Source organism: Trachypithecus francoisi, unplaced genomic scaffold, assembly GCF_009764315.1.
Source record: "Trachypithecus francoisi isolate TF-2019V2 unplaced genomic scaffold, Tfra_2.0 Lachesis_group9, whole genome shotgun sequence".
NCBI lineage: Eukaryota > Metazoa > Chordata > Mammalia > Primates > Cercopithecidae > Trachypithecus > Trachypithecus francoisi.
In genome coordinates this window covers 62,388,708-62,406,075 of record NW_022681474.1, presented here as the reverse complement: position 1 = coordinate 62,406,075, position 17,368 = coordinate 62,388,708, and the positions used below count along the sequence as shown (strand labels likewise).

General features: G+C 41.3%; 1 protein-coding gene across 6 annotated transcripts in view; it reads right to left on the bottom strand.

The window, feature by feature from the left end:
* The window catches only part of NRP1 (neuropilin 1), a 157,785-nt gene that overhangs the window by 79,792 nt on the left and 60,625 nt on the right, over positions 1-17,368 (bottom strand). For all 6 annotated transcript variants that reach the window (XM_033208422.1, XM_033208426.1, XM_033208427.1 and 3 more), the window contains exons 3-5: positions 14,339-14,520; positions 7,356-7,583; positions 3-158 (exon numbers count right to left, since the gene is read on the bottom strand). In XM_033208422.1, the coding sequence (XP_033064313.1) occupies positions 3-158; positions 7,356-7,583; positions 14,339-14,520 (566 nt within the window). The remainder of the gene's footprint in view (positions 1-2; positions 159-7,355; positions 7,584-14,338; positions 14,521-17,368) is intronic.

Here is a 17,368-nt window from a genome sequence, read left to right as displayed (position 1 = left end):
ACCTTCTGAGACACTGCTCTGCAAGACACTGTAGTTTGCTGAGAAACCTTCTTTTGCTATTGCGCTGTCGGTGTAAAAAACCATGGAGAGAATGCCCGATGAGGATCGGATTCGACCTGGTGTTTTCTGTCCACAGTAACGCCCAATGTGAGGGCCAACTGGAAAGGGAGGAATACAGACAATGTCAAAATGTCTTTTCTCCTGCAGCAGATGCAAGAATTACCATTTACAAACATGGGTCCCAGCAGAACCCAGAAGTGTTTTCTAACCCAAAGCAAGGCTTCCCTAAGTTAATTGGTTTGCAGTGAACATACTGGATTGGGTTTGCGGAGAAGATTTTAAAGTGTACTCAGAAGGGCAGTAACAGGCATAACCGCATTCCCCAGTGAGCAGAACTGTTTTCAGGAACAGAATCAAAATGCTTGCTTCAATTGCAAAGAATGAGATTTAGGCTATTGAAGTGGCACCTTGGTACCCATTGGCAGGGCAAAACTGTATACACAGCCCAGCGCCAAAAGATTCCTGCTAAGCTATGGTCACTGAGGTTTCTGAGTTACCTGTCCTCGCCTCTCTTCCCCTAGGGGAGATTCTGGGGATGCTGAAGTCCAGGGAACCCTCTGGTCTGATCAGTCCCAGGGGTCTGATCCGCAATTGACCTGTGATTGGCTTCCTCATGCTATCTTTTTGCCCTGGATTCTTATTATGATAAACATCACAGGCTTGGACAAAGGACAGTGGATTATGTCCTACTCAGGGCTTTATGTGAAGACAAATCATTGTAACCATGTAAAAAGTTGGAGACTACATATACCAATAATTTATAAATAATGGCAACCTATAATCTAAATGAAATAAAAATGCATCTGTCTGACTTCTGTCCTAGTTTTTTCTCTCCTAACTGAGAGGTGACTTGTTTCCAGGGACCAAGAAATCACCAAAAGCATCCATTTGATTGTGCACACCAGGAAAAAGAGGGGACTTGAGGAGGCGAAAGATTGGGAACACCCACTAATTTATGTTAAAGTCAAATTGTTTGATGGCCGGGTGCAGTGGCCCACTCCTGTGACCCCAGCACTTTGGGAAGCTGAAGTGGGTGGATCACTTGAGGTCAGGAGTTCGAGACCAGCCTGGTCAACATGGTGAAACCTCGTTTCTACTAAAACTACAAAGTGTGCCAGGTGTGGTGGGCAGTGCCTGTAATTCCAGCTACTGGGGAGTCTGAGGCAAGACCCAGGGGGCGGAAGTCGCAGTGAGCCAGGATCGCACCACTGCACTCCAGTCTGGATGACGGAGTGAGACTCTGTTTCAAAAAAACACAAAAATCAATACAGCAATTTGCTGTTTGACTTAAACTGGCCACACCTTTGTTGAAGTGCTTTAAGCAAACCCTGGCAATGAGTAAACTGGAAATTGCCTTGGGAAGAGTGAAGAACTCCTCTGGATGGCGAATCTTTCCACTTCCCTGTCCTGATCATCGACAAGCCACACACAAAAAAGTCCTTTTTTTCCCTCTAGGTTTTTTCATTGCACATATGGTGAAAACATACCAGATGGTTTGGGTTTAGAAGGACAATATGGTGTGGACTGTTTTCCCCTCCAAGAAATCCATGGTTCTGTGCGTTTCAACTAAGAATGATTGCTTTGTTTAAAGAAGCACATTAGGTGGACATGTCCCTGGAGGGAGGGGCCTTCAACAGGGACGTGGTGTTTCAAGGCCAGTGTGTGCAGTATGGATGCAGGACGCGGCTGATGAAGGCCAGGAGAGACTTCAGATGTGGTTGCCAAAGTGTACCTCACAAGAACTGGTCTCCCTGAAGCCCCGAGTACCAGCTGCGTTCCTAGTAGGCAGCAAATCCGAGCCCCCGTTTTGTGGATTGCACAGATCCTCAGCTGACAGGTTTTCAGCTCTTGGCCAATAGTCAAAAAAAAAAAACAAAAAAAAAACCCAAACCCAAACAAAATAAAATAACTAAAGTAAACCAAAATGGTTCACCTATTTGAGTTAGCGCAAAAATGGGCTGCTTTGAACAATACCTGCTAATTTCTCGATGTGTTGGAAATAACGGAGTTGAGTGAATTCAGTTTTCTCTCTACCGCAACCCCTCACTCTCCCTCCAGGCACCACACAGTTTGTGTGCTTAGATTGCTTTATCATGAAGAAAACGAGGAGGATGACCCAGTGGGGAGGATTGATACGGATTATCTACAGGACATCACGCTGACACGGACAATAGCTTTGCATTATGGAAGCAAATTTTGGTATATTAGACTTCTCTGTTGGCAGAAGAAAGCATCTCAGAAGATGAAACTCTTGCTGTTTTTTGTCTCTCTTCAGCTTTAATCCTGGCTTCTGATTCTTCTACAGGTAGTGGTCCTTTGCTATTTAATAGATTTTCTTCATTCTGGATGTGGCCCTAGTAGTAATGCAACACTTTTTTTTTTCTTATCTCTGGAGCACGAAGTTGTCCATAACATACACATGAAAATACCTTGCTAGAAGCATACACTTAAGTCTTTACTTTCCTAAAAAAGAATCTCATTTCTGATCTGCAATATTAAAAAGAAGGCTTAGAGTCCATTCAGACTTCCTCACTACTTTTTCCCTCATTTAAATTCCATTAGTGTGGCTTCATGATGTTTTTTCTTTAGTTTGTGGGCAAACGTTTACAGCCCTAATCCTTGGGGTCGTTCTCTGATCGCCACAGCCGCTGACCTCCCCCAGAATACAAGCTCGCAAGCAAAGCTGTGATCGCCCTGTGGAAGCCCAGGCGGCTGATCCTCCCCGCCACTATCACCCAATTCCTTTGGGGAGGGCAGAAGGGGAATCTCTTTGAAAGAGAAAACAGAAGAGAACTTGTCTGATGCAGACTTGCAATTTAGAGAGTCTCCATGACTCACTGGTTTATAATGTTTAAGACATGCTGGGTAAATCTGCCTTCTGTCCCTAGAACATTGCCCCCGGACAACAGCGTGCCACTCTCTTTAGGAGCCCTCAAGATACGACAGTGAAAGGCTTTTTCGACTATAATACAAAGAAGTATTGAATTTTCCTGAACAACAGCGAGACCTTAGCCTAGCAAGCTAATGTAATATTGATCTGAGTGAGAGTGGATGAAATACTCTTATCCGTCTCGTGTGTGTGCTCATTTGTGTATTTACATGAACATAGCTATTGGATTTCCTATTTCTGTTATTGTGAACCCAAGGGCCGAGGAGATGAATGAAAACGGTCACAAAAGCAGAAGTATAATTCAAAAATTGAATTATTGCAGAATTTTAGCAAGCAATATGTGCCAAGCTTCAGGGAAAGGAGAGCTATAATGATCATATCTTATCAGATGAGAAAGGAATATAGTATGTGTGCTGTTTAAATATATGCCTACAACGGGCAATGGTGATCCCATATCCTTTGCATTTTCCCATTAATCTCTCCAATAATTATAACCTTATCTCAGAATCAGATGATTTGGCTTTCTGCCACATTTTTATGTGGAAAAAATAAAAGTGCTGGTCTATTACAAACAGGTATTTTAAAATTTGTTTTTTTCTTTTTTAGAGATGGCTGTCTCACTCTGTTGCCCAGGCTGCAGTGCAGTGGCACAATCATAGCTCACTGTAACCTAGAACTCCTGGGCTCAAGTGAGCCTCCCACTTCAGTCTCCTGAGGGGCTGGGACTCCAGGCTCATGCCACTATGTCCAGCTACTTTTTAAACTTTTTTTTGCAGAGACAGAGTCTCATCTCTCGATGTTGCCCAGGATGGTCTTGAACTCCTGGCCTCAAGCAGTCCTCCCACCTAGGCCTCCCAAAGTGATGGAATTACAGGTGTGAGCTACTACACCTGGCCTAAAGGTATCCTTTTAAAATATTCAAAGTATTTTGAATAATAAACAAAAAAGGGATTCGTTTCAAAGGTACAAGATAGGCCGTCTATACTTTTCTGAAATTAATAGACTTTTTGGTGTGGAATATCTGGAATACCAAAAATACATTTTGTAGCTTTTCCCCAGAAAAAATTGGCATATTTATATCTATCTCTTCTAAATTAGTCTTTAGAAGGTTAATTAAATGTAAAAGTAAACAAAAGCAAGCAGAACTCAATCTAGCTATTATGAAATGTATTCCTGAAATGATTGATAATTTTTGGAACACAGGTAACAATTGCAGTTCCAGCCCCTTTCGCCAGCTGAGGCAGAAGGCTGACATCATCAGCACCGATGTGATGTGAGCTAAGCATTCACTTCCGGCCCCATCATCCAGCACCAACACTTCCAGCATCTACCTGGGCAATGATGCTGCGCTCTTGGCCTTAGCCCATATGTAAACCTTCACCAATTTTTTTCAAAGTTGCCATTTGTGAATCCATGCAGCTTCAAACAGAGTGGTAGACGGAGATGCGGAATTCACAACATGCATGCCTTGAATTTTGAGTTCTGGAGTAAACTGCTTTTCCTCAAAGTCAATTTGAATCAATGGATAGCTTTCAATTACCTAGTCATTTAATTCAATGTTTTTGATAAAATGCAACGTAAAATCACTTGATGGTTAAAAGCCTTCCGCACCTTCTGGTTGTTGTTTTTGGAAAGGATATCAAAGACTAAAAGCAATTTTGTTGGCAGAGGAACTATGTGTGTTGAACTACTATGACAAAAATGTTTCTAGTGTCATTGACCAAAAAAAAAAAAAAAAAAAAAAAAACAGGAGGATGCAGTTTTATTTTGCCTAAAAAAGAAAACCGTTATGCAGGTACAGGCTGAATGAGGCCAGGTAAATATTAACAAATATACAAATGCATTCTTCATATTCCAAAGCCAGTTTTCTCTGGGAACAAGTGAAAGGCACCATAGTTTAAAACATGCATAAATTGCAAGGCTGATAACTCTTATTGTTAATTGTTCCTCGATTCAACTCAGTGATTTTCTAGAGCCAGAAAATTACTACTTTGAAAAACCCTTGACACTAATAACAATGTGCCTTCTTTCTGAAAGTCTTCTAAATAAGTTGGTTGATTGGACCTCCTCTTCAGATGTCAATTTAAATGAAAGTTCTAGAAAGGAAAGCTGCAAATTTGGGTTGTGAACAAATAAATCCATTGTAAAATGTTCCAACTATTGTTACAATATTATTATAATACTGTTTTCCTAATTATCAGATTGAATACTTGGAAATCAATCAGAACTCTGTTTGGGCAAATCTCATTATTTAATAAAAGAGTTTTGATAAGATTATCATAACCCTGTTTATATGGTAAAAGAGCAAAGAAGATATTAAACTAATGTTAACTCACCCATTTATTCCAATGGCAATACAAGGATTCTCTAAACCTGGTTTTTCTCTAATGCTGTTTACTATTGAGGAACATAGCTAAATTGAATCACACTAATAATAATGTCATTTCAAAGACTAAGGCAATCTCCTTTACATTTTACTTACTCTTTTTTTTTAAAACAGATTCTCGCTCTGTTCCCCAGGTTGGAGTGCAGTGGCCATGATCTCGGCTCACTGCAACCTCTGCCTCCCAGGTTCAAGCAATTCTCCTGCCTCAGCCTCCTGAGTAGCTGAATTACAGGCATGCACCACCATGCCCGGCTAATTTTTGTATTTTTCATACAGATGGGGTTTCACTATGTTGGCCAGGCTGGTCTCAAACTCATGACCTCAGGTGATCCACCCACCTTGGCATCCCAAAGTGTTGGGACTATAGGTATGAACCACAGCACCCGGTCTACATTTTACTTTATTCTTTATGTACAATGTATTTAAATATTCTTTTGAGAATAGTATCTGACTCTGTTTTACAGATAGTTATACATCTCCTAACTCCATGATGGTGAAGACTTCCAAGCCATCCTCTCTGATCTGTGTAATGTGTGTTCTCTAGAGAAATCTTAATATTAAACTAGACTAAACACAAGACAAGCAATGCAGCTGTAACAAATTATTGGATATTATCCCTTACTGTTCAGAATTTCGCTGTGTATTTTTGCCATTCACCTTCTAATTCACAAGAGTGGAACGGAAAACTTTCATTTAGATGTCCACATGGCTATTTCCTCCACCTCCTTCAAATTTTCACTCAAATGTTGTTTTCTTTAATAAGGTCTAACCTCGGCTGGGTACGGAGGCTCATGCCTGTAATCCCAGCACTTTGGGAGGTCGAGGTGGGCGGATCACCTGAGGTCAGGAGTTTGAGACCAGATTGGCCAACATGGTGAAAACCCGTCTCTACCAAAAATGCAAAAAATTAGCTGGGTGTGGTGGTGGGCACCTGTAATCCCAGCTACTCAGGAGGCTGAGGCAGGAGAATCACTTGAACCCAGCAGGCGGAAGTTGCAGGGAGCCGAGATCGCTCCACTGCACTCCAGCCTGGGTGACAAGAGCAAAACTCTGTGTCAAAAATAAATAAATTAAAAAAAAAAAGGTCTAACCTCACCACCCTATTTTAAATTTCACCCTATATCTTCCCCCTCCTAACTTCTCATCCCTTGACTCTGCTCTACTTTTTCTTGCTTGCATTTGGGGAGATTTGTTTACAGCACTTCTCACCTTCTAACATTTTACACACATAATTCATTTATTTGTAATGTGCATTGTTTATTGTCTCATTCTCCCTGGCAGAAGAGAAACTCCAAAGGGCAGCACCTTTCATTGTTTTGCTTACGCAGGGGCTAGAATGGTGCCTGGTACATGACAGATGCTCAAGAAATACTTTTTAGGTATATGAATGCATTTAGATGATAGGTCAATGACTATAAATGATGTAATGAGGTGACTCAAATTCCCAAAGATGAGAAATCTGTGGAGAATGTACAGGGAAACTGTCTAAATTTGGAATGCCCAAACATTCTCTTTCCTTTTCCAAATTTTTATTCTGTAGCATAACAGATGCATATTTTGGCCTTAAAATTTTATTAAGTACTCAACCTCTCAGGTCCTGAGTCTCTGCATTTCTAAAATGAGTGGTTTGATATAATGGAATTACTAAGAGCCCATCCTCTGACAATCTGTGAATTAATGATGAGTAGCCAGGTCAGTGCATGAGCAAAATACTTTAGTGAGAAAAACTATGTGTTCACCTCAATTATATCACAAAAATAGCTACAAGAACTTTTCGTAATCTTTCATGGCCTCAGCTTCCTTATCTATAAACTGAAGGAATTGGACTAGATAATTACTAAGGTCTTCTTGAGCTCAAACATTTCATCACTGCTCTGCATAAAGAGAGTTTTGCTTTGTTTTCCAGTGTCCTTTTGAGCATTTTTTTTAAATGATGCATGTATCATGACTCTTGTAAAAGAATCTTGGTGCCCTTCCTCCAGAACCTTCCCTTTTTGGGGTGCTTCTTGTCATTCTTACCGTCAGGGAATCCATCCCAGATTTCCAGCCGGTCGTAGCGACAGAACATGCCCCCTGGAGGATTTGAGTCAGGCTCCAGGTCAAAGCTTTCAAATTCCAGGATAATCTCTGACATCTTTGGTGCAAAGACAATATAAGTGCATTCAAGGGTATTGGGATATTTTTCAGGGAATCCGGGGGACTTTATCACTCCACTAGGTGTTGTATAGTTCTGGGAACATTCAGGACCTGTGAGTAGAAGAGAAAAAGGAGTAAAGTGAAAATCCCACTTAAACAACGTCCCCAAGAAATAACCTGGGTAAAGACAGAACATCTTTCTAATAAAAGCCCACCATTATAACCACTGCTCTAATCATGCATTAGTCAGCTTTTTCCTATTAGTAAAATGGGTATGGAAAGTCAAGTTTAGATTTATTGTGTTAACCTTAGCTTTCCATTTGTATGGAGCAATTTAAAGACTTCTGCTATTGCAGGGGGAAAAATGACAAATATAAAATCATGTGGGAACAATGAATGAGTAAGCTGCAGAAATCTCGACAGAGCCCTAGAGAAATAATTATAGCCCCTTCAAGCTTAAATCTTAAATCTTGAGGCTGACAGCCCTTTATTGGTGAAATAGAACATTTATAATGATGAGGGAGAGAATTCAGTGGAGGCAGTTTGGGTTTCAGATTCCTACACCAGTGACTCAGTAACTCTGCCAGATGTGACCTATGCCTCTTTGACAAACGAAATGTGAAAGGTAATTCGTACATGTACCAAGGGTGAGTGACTCATTCTGAGTGGTGTTGACACAGGTGGGCCGGTAAAGTGTGGCTGTTAGTGAGGGCACGATAAACTGTGATTACAGGCCACGATGCCGGAAGTCACCTGATATCAATGCTGACATCCTAACCTTCCCTGAAGTATCAGACACAGTATAGTACGCCATTCTAAAATTGCATGTTAATAGATATGTGTGTGTGTGTGTGTGTGTGTGTGTAATGCATCTATTTATAATGTGTAATTTTAATGACTGTTCAGTACCACCAAGACTTTAAAAATTATGGTGATTTGTCATTGAAATTGGTCAAGAGCATCCATGCATATAGTGCAGGTTGACCTTATGCCATGCCTGTATGAATGACTCCAATTTCAATTCATGGTAACCAGCATAGGGTGGTATTCACTACACAATTCAAAAACTGTCCTTCTCGGCTGGGTGCGCACGGTGACTCATGCCTGTAATCCCAGCACTTTGGGAGGCTGAGGTGGGCGGATCACCTGAGGTCAGGAGTTCGAGACCAGCCTGGCCAACATAGGGAAACCCCCGTCTCTACTAAAAATAGAAAAATTAGCTGGGCATGGTGGTAGGCACCTGTAATCCCAGCTACCTGGGAGGCTGAGACAGGAGAATCTTTTGAACCCGGGAGGCAGAGGTTGCAGTGAGCCAAGATCACACCACTGCACTCCAGCCTGGGTGACACAGCCAGCCAGACTCCACCTCAAAAAACAAACAAACAACAACAACAACAACAAAACCAAAACTGCCTTCCCTACCAACATGAGCACATCAACTCAGTCCCTCAAGACCACCTGCTGCTATGATCTTCAAATAGCTACACTTGAGACTCTTGTGAATCAGAGAAGTCTTTACCCTTTTGAGTTTCAGGATCAAATCTGGGGGTGTTCAGTTCAACAACTCTTTTCCTGCACCATTTTCTCACAGTGGCTTGAAGGCAGAAGTGATGGGGCCCTGGCAATGGCATGCAAGGATTCAATTCTAAATAAGGTGCTTTGTTGACATTGGTCTTAACTGAACATTCTCCCAAAGTGCCAGGCAACTAGAGGCGACTCATTAGACATCAATAGAGATTAAAGTTAACTAGTAGGTCTCTAGTTTTAGTGATTCGGGTCAGGAGGCTGAATACCAACGGAGTGCATCTGGCAGCCTGTTGAGAAAACAAATCAATCCTTTCCTCCTCATGCACATATCAACTATCCATGGATCCATGGCATTGCAGATGCAGAAGAATTCTTAGATGGGCACAGTAAACCTGGTCTGCAGAGGTCTGACTTATTTGATATACCTCTCAAACCTTCTTGGACACGGCTCACCCTTCACCGTGAGCGCTGCAAATGCTTATCTATTTGATTCTGGTTCAAAAGTTAGTAACACATGGCAATGCGCCAGGTCAGTTCCAGGTAGAGATTACGACATGTGCTGTATGGTTTATAATCTTAGTTTCTAAATTACTCTGGTGGCTTCTGAGATGACAGCGACTATGCTAATTTGAGTCATTCATCCACAAATAAAAAATACGTATGTACATATATGCTATTGGGGACCCTTTAGGATTTTATATCCACGGTGTAGAAACGGTTATGCTGGAGACCTCCAAACTCCTCCCTGGGGAAAAAAACGCTTTGGCTACATTCTTGTAAGCCAAAGTAAACAGCAAAGTTTCATGCAGATACCGATATTTTCTCCTTCTTAAAAAGATAAAATGTTTCAGTTCAGATTAAGATTTATTGAGAAAAAAATGACAGGAATTAAGGTCATACTTTCAAAAGCAAGTGAATTTCGGTGCTTTCACTTTGCCCTTGTCATGCTATGGAAGTGATCCCAGGTTTTCTTGTGTATTTTGACAAAACATGGGGATATTCCATGGGGTGATGGAGGAGAACTGGATGGAGCCCCAGGAGACCTGAATTCCAATCCTGAGATTCACTCACTGGCTGGGTAAACTTGGGTGGCCTCTCAACCTTTCTGGTTCTCAAATTCTGTGCATGACAAACAGGAGTTGGACTTTAGAATTTGCAAAATAAAATCTCTTCTAATTTAAAGATTCTGTAACTTTCTATTTTCTCCACAATACACCAAAATTCGTTTTCATATTTTCCTTATTCACTGTTGCTTCAGTTCACCATAGTTGAAGAAACACTTTCTCCCAAAAGGACAATGGCAGAAAATGGGTTAAGAAAGTCCATGGTGAATACACACGATAGTGTTTGGATCTGTGTCCCCACCAAATCTCATGTCAAATTACAATCCCCAATGTTGGAGGTGGGGTCTGGTGGGAGGTGATTGAATCATGGGGGTGGATTTCTTATGAATAGTTTAGCACCATCCCCTCCTGGCCTTGTCCTTGCAATAGTAAGTGAGTTCTCATGAGATCTGGTTGTTTAAAAACGTGTACCATGCTGGCTAACACGGTGAAAGCCCATCTCTACTAAAAATACAAAAAATTAGCCAGGTGTGGTGGTGGGCACCTGTAGTCCCAGCTACTAGGGAGGCTGAGGCAGGAGAATGGCGTGAACCCAGGAGGCGGAGCTTGCAATGAGCTGAGATCGGGCCACTGCACTCCAGCCTGGGCGGCAGAGCGAGACTCCGTCTCAAAAAACAAAAGACAAAAAGCAAAAAAACGTGTAGCACCTCCCCTCCCTCTCTCTCTTGCTCCTGCTCTGGCCACTGTGACATGTGCTTCCCCTTCACCTTCTGCCATGATTGTCAGTTTCCTGAGACCTCCCCAGAAGTTCAGCAGGTGTGAACATCATGCTTCCTGTACAGTCTGCAGAACTGTGAGCCAATCAAACCTCTTTTCTTTATAAATGACCCAGTCTCAGGTATTTCTTTACAGCAGTTTGAGAACACAGGAGATGAATATACAACACAGGAGATGAGCAGGAGTGAGGCCAGCAGCCCTGGGTACCTAGGAGTGAGTGACACTCTCACAGGCATTTGGAGTTAGTGAACATGAGCTTTCCTCTTTACTTGTAAGAACAGGAGTAACTTGTATAGCTATAAGGAATGCCACCATTTAGTTGCCAAGGACAATAAGGATGGAGAATAATACAGTCAAGAGACTCTCTTTGGAATTATTATTAAATGCACAAACTCTCACTCATGTAACATATACCAGGTGACCAAGTCTGCTCTCAGTAGATGGCACCCCCCACCCCCGGCCCCCTTGCACTGAGACCCATAGGAAACAGCAGCAGCTTCTTCCAGCATCTGGGCCTGAAGACCAAGGGAAGGATGGGAACAGAGATCAGTGGGGAGGCTTGGGTTTCCTAGAGAAATCTCTTTAGGCGATTGGAAATAAAGGTAGGGCTGGTGGCCTAAGGTTTCAGCATCTGGGAAGAGACATGTAGAAGGAAAAGAGGGGCTCTTAGGAGGAGAATTAGGGCAGTCCAACATGGCTCCAAGAGGGCAGGAAGAAGCAGGGCTGGCCTTGTTGACGGCCAGGCAAAGATGATCCTGGAGCAATGCAACCCAGGGACTCTGAAATGGCCTAAATGTCTTAGAACTGTGATCTCACACCGGAAACCTCAAGGCCATTCTGGTTGCATTAAACTATGATTAGTGTAATTCATGTGTTTTCAGGAAACTTGAAATTGCTGCATCCTGAAAGAAGTGCTATATTTTCAAAAGAACAATGATCCATGAATTCTACAATATCTTTAAACAGCTTTTGAGGAAAAAGCATTCATGACCTGTGCTTTTACGTGTGTGTGTGTGTGTGTGTGTGTGTGTATGTTTTCATCAATGATTATATTAATGATTTTTATGCAGTTCATGCTAAGTTTTGAGCAGGACCTCAATCTTGCCCAGTGGGGTGACAGAGACCCTCTGTGGACGTTTTGAGGACAGTGGCTTCCTGCCTGTTTGAGAAGCTGTGAGCAGGATACAGTCATATGGGAGGGCCAAAACTGGGGCCTATTTGGTTAATGGCAGTGACATGGAAAAGAAGCTGAGAGTCTTTGAGACCTTTGGATAAAAATTAAAAAGCAGTGGATGTCATATTGGATGTGGGAAGTCAAGAAGAGAAAGAACAAAAGAAGACTTCAAGTCTGAAGAATGGGCTTGGAGAGTAGGACAGGAAGCTTTGGTACATCTGAGACTCACAGATACATAGGGAGCTGAATTCCTTTGGAAGGAACACAAAGAATTCTTCATGAGTTAGTGACAGATCTCTCTTTTCTCCTTCAACTGTCTTCAGATCTCTAAGAAAACTGAAAATAAAAGGCTATTCCTAGCCCCTTTTCTGACACGTTTGTCTTTGATAGTGCCACATACAGGTAAGCAAGCAGGTGTAGATGTGTGTGTGTACATATACAGTCACGTATAATATGACTTCTATAACAAGTCAAACAGTTTTCATCACTAAAAATATGTACATTCATCATCTGTTTATATTGATGTCATATGTATATTATCATCTATACAAAAGGTGTTCTAAGTACTTATGTGCTTAAATTTCTGAAAGTTCTCTCCATCTATCCCTGTTTTTATGGTGTCAGAGCCAAATATCTTCGAAAGGTAAAGAAGTTTTCACAACGTTTCCTGGAGCCCCTAACAACTCCCCTTTAAATTTTTCTCAGTTATCACGAACCCAGAAGACCGAAGGCTTTTTAAATTGATGTGGTTAGATTTTTTTCTATCAAAACAAGCTTTTTCTTCTGTATTCCAAGACAATACATTCAAATCTTGATCCTCCGTCCCTGGATTGGTTTTCTATACATTAATGCCAACTTAAAAATATAAGTAATAGGAAGGCTGAATTTCACACATGAAAGGAACTTATAGGCTGTTGCTAAAAACAGTGACAACCAGATAACTTTACATGTTTGTTAATTTGTGTATTACTTTTAAATTATCTTTAAATTTATATTTAGAGACAGGCTCTTCTTGCTCTGTCACCCAGACTGGAGTGCTGTGGCACAATCAAGCCTCAACTGCAGCCTCCAACTCCTGCGCTCAGGCAATCCTCCCACCTCAACCTCCCGAGTAGCTGGAACTGATTACAGGCACGCACCACCATGGATGGCTGACGCATTTTTAACGAAGGAAATCAAACTTCAAGAATAGATCAAACCTATTTTTGAAGAAGACAGGCAAGAATAAATGCTTTTTAAAAAGCTTATGGAGTGTATACCTTATAACTGAGGTCCCCAACCCTCGGACCGCAGACTGGTACCAGTTTGTGACTTGTTAGGGACTGGGCCCAGCAGGTGGCAAGTGACAGGCGAGCAAAGTTTTGCCTGTATTTACAGCCACTCCCCATCCCTGGAACTACTGCCTGAACTCCTCCTCCTGTCAGATCAGTGATCAGTTGCAGCATTAGATTCTCATAGGACCGCAAACCCTTTTGTGAACTGTGTGTGCAAGAAATCCAGGTTGCGCTTTCCTTATAGGAGAATCTAATGCCTGAGGATCTGTCACTGTCTCCTATCACCTGTAGATGGGACGGTCTAGTTGCAGAAAAACAAGCTCAGGGTTCCCACTGATTCTACATTACAGTGAGTTGTATAATTATTTCATTATATACTGCAAAGTAATGATAATGGGAATAAAGTGCACAATCAATGTAATGTGTTTGAATCATCCTGAAACCATCCCCCAACCCTGTCAGTGGAAATATTTTCTTCCATGAAGCTGGTCCCTGGTGCCAAAAAGGTTGGAGACTGCTGCCTTGTAACACTGGCCAACACTTCAGACTGGTGAAATTTTCATGCTGAAATACATTTTTTTTTTCAATTTTAAGCACACTTCCTCCATACAATGGGTAATTTAACCTTATTTAAAGTACTTCCCAACATTTTTAGAATGAGGATATATATTTTACAAAAGGATAAAAGCATTACTCCTGTCTTTCTTTTCACTTTGTCTTTTGTGAAATCAAACAAGTTTAAATAAATTTTTGGTTTTTTTTAAGACACTCAGCTCACTGCAACCTCCACCTCCCAGGTTCAAGTGATTCTCCTGCCTCAGCCTCCCGAGTAGCTGGGATTACTGGCATACGCCATCATGCCCCGCTAATTTTTGTATTTTTAGTAGAGACTGGGTTTCGCCATATTGACCGGGCTGGTCTTGAACTCCTGAGCTCAAATGATCCACCCGCCTCAGCCTTCCAAAGTGCTATGATTACAGGCGTGAGCCACCGCACTCAGCCTAAGTGAACTTTTAGTCATCCTTGTTCTACCGTAAGCTATTCACTCACCTCTCTTGAAAATTTCATAACGTATGGAAAATCCTGCACCATGTGTTTCGTAGTCAGAGACAAATTTGATAAAAAGAAATTGCCCTGAAGACACAACAGGAGGAGGGGCTATCTTTCCACAGAACTTTCCCCATAAACGTCCATTTTCATTTTCTCCATCGAAGACTTCCACGTAGTCATACCTAACACACAAACATGGAAGAAAACATTAGGTTGGTGAGAAATGCCCTTTTAATTTCAATAGCTTAGACACCAGCATCATCTAGCATAGTGTGCCACGAAGAAAAAGTTCTATCTGCATTCATCACTGCATTAAATGGAGGGAAAAAAAATCTAGCAAAACGAAATAATTAAAATGGACTACATCATGTCTGTATACATCTGGCAACACAGAACTATTAAGAATAATGGTGTCCATTATACTTGCAGACAATGTCAGTTAAAGTAACCAATTAAAAAGAAAAAGAAAAATCTCATGAGCACAATCCTCTATTATTAAATTGTGTTCCTTTGTCTATGGTGGTGGGGTGTCAATACATAATGCTATGCATTCTTTTCAAACTGTGAAGTTCTTTTATGAATTCAAAATGTCTCCTTGGCTGGAGCTTTCTATGAACAATACTTTGATTTCTGTGAGCGACCCTCTAAACATATGGCCACAGAATAATAAACAGATTCTTTACTATTTAACTGCATTCCACCAAACTCCAGACTTCTTTGAAAATAGTCTCTCAGTAGCCACATCCAATAGTTAAAACACAGATTATCTTCCCCCAAATGACACTTGGATCCTAGAGCGTAATTTCTCCCAAGAAAAAGTTTAGTTAAGAATGGAAAATAACTGTGTTTATACCCGCTAGTCTGAATCTTTAAAGTAATATCATTGTTTGAGTCTTTAAAGAAATCTGGTTGTTTGAGAAAGAAACACTTGATACCACAAAAGTGATGAGATTTAAAATTCAGGCTTAATAATGACACCAAGGATACAAATCGTAAGGAAAGTGACCATAAATATTACTCAAAAGTTAACACGGAAATAAGATATACTTGGATCTTATTTATCTTTAAAATGTACAAAGCCATCACCAATACACTCGTGTCCCCTAGGAAAATAAGAAGGCTTTTGTTTATTTGGTGTTATGTATTTCTTAGTAGCTTGCTCTTTCTTCTCTTTTTATTTACCAAGTCACCTAGGAGCAAGAGAATCTAATTCATCTTCCATTTTTCTTCTAGAAATGACATGAAAACATTACAAGGCATTCATTTCCAACCTTTATTTTATTTCTGTGCTTAACTTGGTTCAAAAGTCCTGGGATATATTAATTTCAGGAATGGCTAAAATATGGCAGTAACATAAACTGTATCTGGCAATTTAAAATAGATCAAAGTGGGGGAAATCTTCATGATGCCCAATGTCATCTTTAACAATCTCTTCTCAAACTGCCGGGGATGCATGACTTATGTTTACATAAAGTCTCAGGAGACAACTGCAACCATGATATCACTAGTTAAAGTGGACAGCTTAAGGCTCTCTAAATTAAAAATGACATTACCTCATCAGTTAAAACTGTGTGCCAGCTTTGTGTATATCAAGAAGAAAATAAAGCTGACATTGATGGAACTAAGCATTAACATATGTGAATTATTGTATTAACTGCATTTCCTCTGCTACATATGATGCTTCCAGTAGTAGATACTTGGCCTGCTAACACCACCGTCCCTTTGCAAAATTATGGAAATACACAGAGGTATTGTTCATTTCTCCATACTTTGGGAAATGCTTTGCATGTTAAAAGAAGACAAAAGAGAAGGAGGAGGAGGAGAAAGAGGAGGAGGAGGGGAGGGAAGGAGGAAAAGGAGCAGGAGGAGGAGGAGGAAGAAGAAAGCATTATGTTTAAAATCTTAACTAGCCTTTATAATCAATGGGATGTAGCTGGAAAGGACACCAACTCTGTACTCATTAAAGCCCCACAAGCTGGCATTTATGGAGTAATTCTTTTTATCTCTACTGCTTCATTGACAAGGCAGGTTTGCATGTTTCACCCCATGCCTTCTTATAATTTAACTGTGATTTGAACTGTTGACTGTGTTTGGCCTGGCGACGGTGCATCCAGCTCTGCAATATAGGCTTTTTACTTGAATCCTGACATGGTCTGAATACTAAGTGGCCAAATTCTAGCTCATGTTGCCTTCCAAGCACAAATAAGAGAGGTGGGTGAGGCATTCTGAAAAACTAAGGGCATTTCTGTTGAGGATACATTCCTCTCAGGTAGCAGAGAACTCAGCTAATATAGTGCCGGTGGATTGCAACAGGGAAAGGAGCTAGTATTTTAATTCACATATCCTCCAATAGTAAATACTAGGCACTCCTCTTGGCAAAAGTAAAAGCTATTTTTAAAAGTATGTGTGGGGTAGTGAGTGGGGGGTGGGGGCCGGATTAGAATCTCTTCCCAGCAAGAAATAAGTCATTGCACAGTTAAGTGCCAATTTTAGGAAATTGAATTATTCAGGAATACTATAGTTACATTTGTAAACTGGAAGGCTGCTATCGTTTTAGCACTTCTCTTCAAACTACTATCCAACAGGGCCCCAAAGAGTATCACAAATAGCAGCTCTTGTAAATATTCAGGAGGGTGTACTGCGCACAAGTTGCAGAGGGGAGTATTGCCAAAGAAGTTAAGGAAGCAGCTTGCGTCTCCCTCTGGAGTTGATACCAGCTCTGCTCGCTAAGTTTCGCACTGGCAAGCGTGCTGCCAGGAATGCAACTGGTGTGCCAGCATCCCTCCCTAGAGACTAAACGTGTCACCACTGCAACGCACCCAGACTGCATTGGCCTGAGGCCCAGGATCCTGAGTTTGCAAATTTTGATCCCGAAGCCGGCTGCACATTGCTCTGTTACTGTTGCCAGTGTGGCAAACACGGCATTGCTCGGGATGTCAAGATCCCCAGTCACGACAGCACAGCAGCCCGGCAAAGGTGAGAATGAAGGCACCTGTTTGGCTCTCATTCACTCCCCGTGTTCCAGACGCT